The sequence below is a fragment of the Arachis ipaensis genome, chromosome B07 (genome assembly GCF_000816755.2).
Source record: "Arachis ipaensis cultivar K30076 chromosome B07, Araip1.1, whole genome shotgun sequence".
Lineage (NCBI taxonomy): Eukaryota > Viridiplantae > Streptophyta > Magnoliopsida > Fabales > Fabaceae > Arachis > Arachis ipaensis.
The window spans coordinates 123851618-123863254 of NC_029791.2; the positions used below are offsets into that span (position 1 = coordinate 123851618).

Here is an 11637-nt window from a genome sequence, read left to right on the forward strand (position 1 = left end):
TAATTTTTAAGAAAACGTGCGTACGCACACCCTAGTGTGCACGCACACACAGGGATGTGTCTACTGTTAAGAGTGTTCGCACACTCTGGTACGCACACACACCCTGCGAATTTTGCAAGTTGTGCGTACGCACAACATCATGTGTACGCACAAGCTGGGAAGTGCCTTCTATTGAGGGCATTTGCACGTATCCATGCATGCACAGAAAATGAAAAATTTTACTTTGTGTGCGTACACACACCTCTATGCGTACACACACTTTGAGAAAACTCTTCTGGGAGCGCGTACGCACAACCCTATGCATACGTACACTGTCCTGTTTTTCAATGAAAACCTTATTTTTAACCGTTTTACCTTCCCGGCAAGCTTGCAAACTTCTGTAACACTTGTTTAAAACCTTTTGCCAGTTTTAGGATCTTGAATCAAGGGAGAAAATAATGAGTGAATTAAAAGGGGTATTTTTGGTTATGAGTTTAGAAGACGGTGATTTAGACTTGGGAAGTTCTGTGGATGGATTAGTTGAATGAGAGGGCGGAGTACTGTAATGATGATTAATGTGATGAGTTGTGGAATTACGGATTGATGGTGGTTGAGACGAGTTTAGGTCTTGGAGTTGAAAGATGACTTTACTGAGTACTGAAAATAATTTTTGAAAACCACTGATATATTATTTTATGCTGAGACTGTTAAGTCGCTATGCTCCTCGGGCAAGAGCTGTGGCAGTCTCCCGCTTGTCGAGGTAGCGGTGCCGTCGTAGGGGCTGTGGCAGTCTCCCACCTACGTCGGGTGTGAGGGTTGAAGCTGGACTTCCCACTCACGTTTCGCTCTCATGGAGAAGGTGGTAGGGCACTAACCCACGGAATCATGCGGCATCCAGAGGAAGGTGGTAGGGCATTCTCCCTCGGAACGTTTCCCTCTGAAAGGAGAAGGTGGTAGGGTACTCATCCCTTGGAATTATTCCTCCTGAGTATGTGCAACAGAGAGACTAATCCGGGAGTTGCCGACCGAATTTTGTGTCGAGTTTAACCGACATGTGATATCATAGCCAATAGGACAGGCATTCATCATATGCATCTCTTATGTGCTTGTTTGCTTTGATTACTTGCAGTTTGCCTAAATGTATAATATGCCTACTTGCTTCTTGAATTTCTTGCTATATATGAATATTACCTGTGTATTACTTGCTTGCATTATCTGTGATTGTCTGGTGCTGAGGACGTTAGGTAGGCGGTAGCGATGGGATCACATAGAGGGTAGGTTGGTGAAGGCTGTGCGACAGCGGTGACTAGTTTTAGTTAGAAATCCCATAAGTTTAGATAACCTTGTTTATGGTTTATGGTTTATGGTTTAAGTTATTTATTTTGTTAAGGCTTGAATATCTGTTTTCGATGTGAAGTTCTAGGATTGCCTTTGGCGTCCCGAAACCTTACATCTTATATATTGGACACTGTTACCATACTGAGAACCTCTGGTTCTCATACCATATGTTGTTGTTATTTTTCAGATGCAGGTCGCAAACCACTTCGGTGAGTTTGCGGATATGGTGACAGAGTGGAGGATGATCTTTCTTATGCTTTATTTTACTTTACTTTTGTTGTAGTTATTCTCTCATCCTTTGTATTTATATAACCTTGTTGCCTTAGAGGCTTTATTTCTGAAAACTTTGAGAGATAGATTGTTGCTGTTTTAAACTTTAAAAACTCTGTTATATTCAGTTGACAAGCCGGCCTAAACTCCGCAGGCTGTGACTAGTCCTCTTTTTGTATATCATACTTATATATATGTCTTGTTTAATTTAAGTACTACCTTGTGTATCCTGGAGCTATCTACAAGGTTTTATATATATTATGTCTTATTCTATCCGTACCTACACATTTAGTTATTGTGTGTGAACGCTTCGCGTTTCGTAATTCCACTTTACATGACTTTGAGCTTTATTCTTTTATCGGGCTTCTAGTTATATAAATTCTTGGACATATATTATATATTATAAGCTTTAGAACTGTCGTGACACTTTGTTATCTTTTGCTTTACGGCTAGAGATAAGGCATAGGGTAACGGGGTGTTACAGTTACCATGGGATGAGTATTTTGAAATGTAGTTGTAGTAGATGTCCTAGGTAGCTGAATTTCTATATCATATTTTGAAATAGTAGATGGGTAAGATGAGTACTAAGAAGATGAAGAACCAGTTGTAGACTATTTAGAAGAACTTGATTGCTGGAGAGAGATGTTGGAGATATTTGGTGAGAATGAATTAATAATGGTGGTAGCAGGCTTACTTGGAGAAAAAAATACCTGAAAGCTAGGAACACTAGAAATACGAATTTGTGGTATAATAACAGACTCATATGCAGAAGTAGCTTTAGTTGTTGTAGATTCAGTCTTAAAGAAAGAAGATAAGTATGAAAAAATATTTTCATCAAACACTTTATTTGTATTAGCAGTAGTAAAATAGAAATAACTAGCTTTATTAATTGACAAATCTGAACCATTTGCAATGTAAAGTTGATCTGGTCCTGTATAATCTGATGATGAGATTAAACTTGAAGCAACATGAGCGTGATTGTGACTAGTACCGAAATCAGGATACCACGAGCAGTCTTGATTTGGTGTTGAATTTGCAAGAAAAGATTGCGGTTGATTAAAAGATGCAGAAGGAGGTGATGGTTGATTGAATGAAGATCAAGTAGATGATTGGTTTGAGGAAGATGAACCTTGATAGTTATGATCATATTTAGAAAAGAAATTCAAAGAAATATGTCCAAGTCTTCCACAGACTTGGCAGGATTGGCGATTACTCAGCTACCAAGAATTTCTTCCACCTCATGAAAACCGTCCTCCTCTGGTGCCTCTTCTTCCTCCAAATCCCCAACCATAATTTTGTTGATTCTGATTGCTAGGTTGTGCAATATTTGCTTGTGGCATGGACAGAGAATTGTGCCTGAACTTTTCAATTGTGTCTTCATGTGAAACTAACAAATTCTCAACCTCACCTATGCTGAATAACTCTGGCTTGGCCTGAATTAGAGTAATGTAGCTTGTGAATTCTTCTGGTAAGCCTTCACAAATGGCTTTAATGAGATCTTCATTACTCACTTGAAAGCCAATGGTTAACAAAGAATCTGCAATGTTCTTCAATTTTTCAAGATATGAAGTAATAGAAAGATTTTGTTTCTTGATTGTTTTCAATTGATTACGCAGCTGCTTAATCTTTGTTTTTGTTGTTTCAGCAAAATATACTTGAAGTTTCTTCCAAATGTCCAGTGCTAAAATGTAGTAGACAATACGATTCTTGAAAGAACTTTCGACTGATGCTAATATCTAAGAACTCAGGTTATAATCTTGTTACATCCATTCTATGTATGTTGTTGAAATTGTGCCCGCAATTTTTGCTGCATTATATTTAAATTTGGATGGAGTTTTTTCTTTTTGAATGTAGTCTTCCAAATTCTGACCTTTGATGGTGAATAGAGCTTGTTGTTGTCAAGTAACAGTTTATTTCAGAGAGTTTGTCAAAAATACGAGCTAAAAAATCTTTGAAATTCAATGAATTAACATATAAGGCCATGAATCTATGATAAAGGCTCTGGATACCATGTAGAAATGGTTTAAGAACTTGTATGGAAGGAAAGTAGAATCAGAGAAAAAGGATAAAGTTAGAAAGAGAAATAGAATAAAAAAGAGGTATTTATTATTATATATGTTGTCTTAGTCTTATAAATAAGAGATTCTAATAACTCCTAAATAAAAATAGAAATAACCATCCATCATCATAGATAGATAAGTTACAAAAAGATAACAATCTTATCTTTTTAATGATATAAATATCCCATCAAACTTAATTATTTTTTGAACTCATAATTTATAAACCTGCATTAAATCCTTGCTAACTTAAGTAAAATCTCTTGCAGATACTACTACCCACACCCTTATTCAAAGATGTTGGATAGGGGTGGCAATGGGACGGGTAGGGGCGGGTTTTTGCTTTACCCGATCCCGTCCCGCCGTACAACAACCCGCATAGAACCCGCCCCACTTCTACTCGCGGGTAGTAAAATGTTGAACCCTAACCCGCCCCTGCGGGTACCCGCCCCGCCCCTATCCGCCCCTATAATTATTAAAATTCAATAAATAAAATTAAATTTCAAAATTTATATAACCATCATCACATGCATAACATAAATTAAAGTAAAAATTTAAATATGATACAATATTATTAATCATTTACTAATTATTTTACATATATTATACATATTACATATTAAAATTATATATTATATATATAGCGGGACGGGTAGGGGTGGGTATTACTTAAATCCGACCCCGCCCCGCCCCTCCCAAGACTCCGCTAAAAACCCGTCCCAGTGCGAGACGGGTAATTACCCGCTCCGAACGGATAGGAGAGGAGTGAATAGGATTCGGATGGTATTACCATCCCTAACGTTGGATGGCCTCGTCATACTAAACGAAACGTCGAACCAAACACCTTAAAAAATCTGGACTCCACATCAGGCTGAAATCAACAATTTCAGATAATCCTAAAACTTTTGTTATTATTATTATTATTTTATCAAATTTGACCAAAAGTGATTGGGTGCTGAGTTTATTTTTAGAGAAAGTATAGGAAGTCAATGACCTAAGCGTACAATGTGTACAATGAAGGTTTGGAAAGTATTAGAGATATTATTATTAGTGTTACATTGTCCTGTCAAGTTACGCTTTTGGGATGAGTGATTTCAGGACATGGTATAAGAATTCCAGATCCGGAAGGTTAAGCGTTCGAACCTTGGTGAACCCAAAATTAGCTTTTTATAACATGAGATGTTTATTATCCCTGGTATCCGGATGGTTATCCCTAGTATCCGGATGGTTATTCTGCATAGTGCCATTGGCTCCCTAACACTACTCTTATCTTTATGATCCTTTCCGAAGAGACAGTAAATCAATCATCATTGTTTATTTAAACAATGAATGTAGCTAAGGTAATCCTTTTTAAGAGTTTCCAAGTTTGAAAGAAAAAATAAGGATTATAGAATATGGACTTGGCAAGAACAAAAAAATTAGAGAAATTAGAAAAAAATAATGAAAGAAACAAAAATAATGAGAAGGATGAACTTGGCATCCAGAATGAACATGCATGGTCCCCCATCTCTTCTCTCTATATCTTGATCAGATATATAGAATATGGCCCCATGCTTTTCATGCAAAAACCATTCTAAAAACACAATCCAACCAATCAGGATTTAAATTTCTCTAGCAATGCAAAGTTGGAAGAAAAAGAAAAAGAAAAGGAATATTTCATGAAAAGATAAAATAAAATATATAGAAAGACAATAATGAGAGAAATTGCCCTTACGTGTCACGCCATTTGAAGGAGAAGCCCCCATATTATTGGCATACAATTTATTTATTTTTATTTTTTAACATGCAATACATTATGATGTGGTAAAGGAATCAATTGTCATAAAATAAAGTAAAATAAAATAAATTCTTATAATGTGGGGAATATCTTTACCTATTATATGTATATATGTATTTAAAACTAAGTGGAGTTTACTGCACAAATTAGAGATATTGAAGGATATATGAAATAATCAAGTGGAGTTCACTATGCAAGACATTATCAACTACTTTTTTTAACCAATAACTGGTTTGCATATTATTTTGGAGGTGAGATAAGAATTATCTCACGACACGGATTTACATGTAAGAAATTCAAATATTTAAGTCTGTAATAGTTTGAAATGTATAAAAGTTAAAGACACATAGATGTTTAGGTAGCGTTTGGTAGAGAGACAGAGACTGAAAGACTGAGATTAAGAGATAGAAATTAAAAGACAGAGATTAAAATAAATTTTAGTATCCTATTTGGTACAAAGTAAGAGACAGAAATTGAAATAAGAATAAAACTCTAATTTAATTTGCACAAAGGATAAAATTGGAATTAATTAATTGAAATGAGGGTATTTTAGGTATAAAATATTATTAAAATTTCAGTCTCCGTCTCTAAAAATTTCAGTCTCCTGTGTCCCTACTTTTTAGAGGTACTGAAATTTTAAGGACAGAGACAGAAATTTTAGTATCAGTCTCTGAACCAACAAACATGATACTGTATCTCGATACTGTATCTCAATTTCCCAGTCTCTGTCTCAATACCTCAAAACAAACGCTACCTTACCTTAGATATGTGCAAATCCTTTTATCTATAGCATTTAAAAGAAAGTTTTTTTAGAAATTCAAATAAATCTGTGCAAAATATACTCATAACTCATTGCAATTTACCATTTGCACCTTCTAACTATATCTATATATTCGCAGATATTTGAATCTAAAATGGGTGTGAACTACTTATTACTAGCACAGTAGCACTTGTCTTGAACATACTGGTTTAATTTGTTTAGAGAAATTTTGAAAATAAAAAAAAATAAAAGATGGTTCATGAGCAGGAGCACTTTTAAGTGCATTTGTTCGTCTATATCTTTCTTTATTATTGAAGTCAGATACGCCATACATATATTTGCATTTCGCCTATAGGTTGGGAATCCCTGTGAAAGAGATGGATCATGGCACCAGGTAGAACCCCAAACCCAAAAGATAAATTTAATAACTATTTTTCTTCCATAAAAGAAAGTGGTCAGTACGTATAACATGTACAGTATCAGATGCAGTTCTACTCTACAAAGTTGCATTCATAATTTCATATGAAAAAGATAATAATAAACTATTTAACTATTCTTACTTACAAGAAGTGGTTAGTGGAGTATAATAAACAGATAAAGCATCTTTACCCAATGATATCTATCTATGTAAGTTCTGTTCACTTCACCCTCCTCTTCCATCAGTAGCACAAGAACCTCCTCATTTTATATACTCTTAACCTCATCATCCTTCTCCTTACAACACTAATAACAAACCCTTCAATTCAAAAAAATGGATCGTCCATTCATTCTCTTTGTTATTGGAGTCATGTTTGTGTTTTCATCATCAGAAGGTGCTACAACCACCAACCAGTCTGAATTTTTCAGCCTCATGAAGGCTTCTCTCTCAGGAAACTGGAATACTTACAACAACAACAACCAAGGTGTCTGCAAGTTAAGTGGAGTGACATGCAACGAAGAAGGTGACGTCACCATTCTCGACCTCACAAGCTGGTCATCACTCTCCGGAAACTTCCCTTCGGGTCTATGCAATTACCTTCCTAACTTACAAGTCCTTCGCATGGGTTATGCCAAGTTCAAGTTCCCTACAGAATCCATAACCAACTGCTCCAACTTGCAAGAACTCAACATGAACCACATGTTCCTATCAGCAAAACTCCCTGACTTTTCGCCATTGAAGAACCTCAGAGTCCTCGACTTGTCCTATAACCTCTTCAAAGGAGACTTCCCCATGTCCGTCTTCAACCTCTCCAACCTCGAGATCCTCAACTTCAACGAGAACCCGGGCTTCAACTTCTGGAAGCTTCCGGAAAACTTTAACTTCAAGAAGCTCAACTCCATGGTTTTAACAACTTGCTCTTTGCATGGCCAGATCCCTGCCGCGTTAGGGAACTTAACAACGCTCGTTGATCTTGAACTCAGTGGAAACCTCTTCACCGGACAAATTCCCAGGGAGCTTGGCCTTCTGAAGAATCTTCAGGAGCTTGAGCTTTACTATAACTACCACCTCGTCGGAAACATACCTGAGGAGCTCGGGAATCTAACGGAGCTAACAGATTTGGACATGTCCGTCAACAAGCTAACCGGAAAAATCCCTGCTTCCATTTGTAAGCTTCCAAAGCTTCAAGTTCTTCAGCTCTACAACAACAGCCTCGTCGGAGAGATACCAGGTGATGATTGATGAGTAGACCGTAGACCGTAGACGCCTTCATTTTTTACGTATTCAATGCTTATATATATCTGATTCATATCCATTTGTAGGTGAGTTAGAGAACTCAACTGCGTTGAGGCTCTTGTCGCTTTACGACAACTTCTTGAACGGAACGGTGCCGGAAAAGCTAGGACAATTCTCCCGCATGGAGGTTCTGGATTTGTCCGAGAACAGCCTCTCCGGTCCGTTGCCGACGGAAGTTTGCAAGGGAGGTAAGCTGTTATACTTTCTTGTACTGGATAACAACTTCTCTGGCGTGATACCTGACGGTTACGCTAACTGCATGATGCTGTTACGGTTCCGCGTGAGTAACAATCGGTTACAGGGCCCGATTCCCGAGGGCCTGCTGAGCTTGCCACACGTGTCAATCGTTGATTTGAGCAGCAACAACCTGAGCGGCGTGATTCCGGATATTAACGGTAATTCAAGAAACCTCTCGGAGCTCTTCCTACAGAGGAACGTGATATCCGGTGTGATACCCGCGTCCATCGCACGCGCTCCGAACCTCGTGAAGATTGATTTCAGTAGTAACCGTCTCTCTGGTCCCATTCCTTTCGAGATCGGAAACCTGAGGAAGCTGAATTTGCTTATGCTGCAAGGGAACAAGTTGAGTGACTCGATTCCAAGTTCGCTTTCTTCTCTCTCATCGCTCAACCTTCTAGATCTTTCTAACAACCTTCTCACCGGTTCCATTCCGGAGAGCCTCTCTGTTTTGCTTCCCAACTCTATCAATTTCTCACACAATCTTCTTTCTGGTCCCATTCCTCCCAAACTCATCAAAGGAGGATTGGTCGAAAGCTTTTCCGGGAATCCTGGATTGTGTGTTCTTCCATCCTCTAACTCCTCTAATCAAAACTTTCCTCTCTGTAATTCGCACCAGTACAAGAGCAAGAGACTCAACACTGTTTGGGTGGCTGGGATTTCCGTGTTCTTGATCCTTGTTGGAGCCATGCTGTTCTTGAAACGCAGATGCAGCAAGGAAACAGCTGCAGTTGAACACGACGAGACGCTTTCTTCGTCGTTCTTCTCTTACGATGTGAAGAGCTTCCATAGGATTACTTTCGATCAAAGAGAGATAATTGAGTCATTGGTGGACAAGAACATAATGGGGCATGGAGGGTCAGGGGCGGTGTACAAAATCGAGCTAAAGAGCGGTGATGTTGTGGCAGTTAAGAGACTGTGGAGCACGAAATCTAAAGATCGGTTAGTTGTGGATAAAGCATTGAAGGCGGAGGTGGAGACATTAGGGAGCATAAGGCACAAGAACATAGTGAAACTCTATTGTTGCTTCTCTAGTATGGATTGCAGCTTGCTTGTTTATGAATACATGCCTAATGGCAACTTGTGGGACGCGCTTCACAAAGGTTGGATCCATTTGGATTGGCCTACACGCTACCAGATTGCTCTTGGGATCGCTCAGGGGCTCTCCTACCTTCACCATGATTTGGTTTTTCCGGTCATACATAGGGATATCAAGTCCACTAACATTCTCTTGGATGTTGATAACCATCCTAAGGTTGCAGATTTTGGAATTGCTAAGGTTTTGCAAGCTAGAGGAGCCAAGGATTCTACCACTACTGTTATTGCTGGAACTTATGGTTACTTAGCCCCAGGTATATTACTAATTTCATCCTTTTATTCTGGTTACCTAAATTATCATCATTTTCTCTTTCAGGAGTGCTAGGACGCCAACAAATTAATTATAATTAAATACTAATCTAGTAAAACATGTTAAATTATCTATAAATTTTCAATTATCAATTTCACTTGAAGATAATTACAGGTGAATCTCCACTTTTGATAATATCTCTGTTATGGTAGTATTTATGTGTTTTATTTTATTTTTTTGTTTTGTTATCAAAGTGTGATTATTATTATTCTTGTTACTTTAGTATAAGCATGCATTGATTGTTTATAGCAAAGAGGTTTTTGTGAAGGTAAAGTACTTGTATTCTCATGGGACTAGTGAATAACATGAATATAAGTAGTACAATACATAGGATTTGGTGAGATAGGTCATGTGGTAACTCCTCTACCATAACTTTAATTGTGCTCTTGTTTCACAGAATATGCATATTCACCAAGGGCCACAACAAAGTGTGATGTGTACAGTTTCGGTGTGATTCTAATGGAGCTTCTAACTGGGAGAAAGCCGGTGGAGGCTGAATTTGGAGAGAACAGGAACATAGTATTTTGGGTCTCAAACAAAGTTGAAGGCAAAGAAGGTGCAAGACCAAGTGAAGTTTTTGATCCAAGATTATCAAATTCATTCATAGATGACATGATTAAGGTTCTTAGGATTGCAATTAGGTGCACCTACAAAGCACCATCTAGTAGACCAACCATGAAGGAGGTTGTTGAGCTTCTCATTGAGGCAGAGCCATGCAAGTTGGCATCAAATAATGTCACCATAATAAAGAAACCATATGAGGTATAGTTTGATAAAGCAAGTTTAAAGGGGTTAAGATATTAAAGGAGCATGCATATGATTATGATATGTAGTAGTTTAGATAAGCTAAGACTTTGTAGAGAAAAACATGTTACAATGATAATCCTTTTCCTAGACAAGTAGTTTTGTAGATTCTATCTTTTGACTTCACTTTCTGATATATATATATATAATAATAATAATATTTTGAATTTTGACTGTTGTAAAAAACAAAAATGGAAGTGAGGTTGCTATCCATGATTTTATCATAATGCAATAGTATCCATGTATTATAAAGGTCCACCCTTTAAATAATTCACCAACTTGTGCATTGTGAGAACTTTTTTTGTTTTTTTCTCTCTTTAATTTTTATCATTAGATTTTATTTTATTTTGGGTGATGCAAGATGGCTCCAATAAAAGGGGCATATATGTTGATGAGGACCAGAAGGATGTGATTCGGTGTTATATATGTTTGAATAATTTGGGTTATTCAAACTAACATTATTCAAATAATAATAATTCTGTCAATATCGAAGTTTTATTTTTTTTTTTTTAATATATATATATAATGAAAATGGGTTTCTGATTCTGAATACAATATTAAGGCATGATTTGTGTTTTGGAGGGGCCCCTTAACAAAGCAATCCACTGGGAAAAAAAAGATGAATGGGGTTTTGGATGATTGATTTGATGAGAGCATCTTGTCTTCCATTTTAGCTGTGGAAAGGAGAAGAAATAAAGAAAGCAATATGATTTAAAAGCTTTTTTCTTTTTCTCTCTTGTATGTGCTTCTTCTTTTATTCTAGTTGTGTTTGATTGTATTGTTAGAAATGAAGCCTAGTGATGGGGAGGCATCAACCATGTTTAACCGTAGGTAGTGAGCCACTCACAAGTTGAATAATAATGCTCCCTTCATTAATTTATTAAGAAGAATATTAAGTGTGTCATTAGTTGAAATGAAATCATTACCTAATAATTTAAGTTCATCAAGCTAAGTGATAGGTAACTTTCCTCTTTTTTTCCCCAACAGTTTCGAGTTTGAATATTAAAGAAAAAAAAAAACTCATATTAAAAAGAAATAAATTTTCAAATCAAAATATTTTTTTTAATAAGACGTAGATAGGAAAAACAAAGGCCAAAAAAAGAAATCATGGCTCTAACACAAAAATTAATTAGACAGAGAATATTAAGTTAATGATGATATGACATACATAGAATCCCAATAACACCAAAAGCCACTAGTATGAAAAAGAAGAGGAGAATCGAATCAAACTCCTAATTATTAATTATTTACTTCATATATATACAACTATATATACTTATATTGGTACATAAC

General features: G+C 36.8%; 1 protein-coding gene across 1 annotated transcript; it reads left to right on the forward strand.

Moving 5' to 3' along the window:
• On the forward strand, positions 6775–10622 carry LOC107606256 (receptor-like protein kinase HSL1). The gene is made up of 3 exons (XM_016308286.2): positions 6775–7830; positions 7922–9484; positions 9938–10622. The coding sequence occupies exons 1-3, from the start codon at positions 6933–6935 to the stop codon at positions 10306–10308; spliced, it is 2832 nt and encodes a 943-aa protein (XP_016163772.1). The 5' UTR covers positions 6775–6932; the 3' UTR covers positions 10309–10622.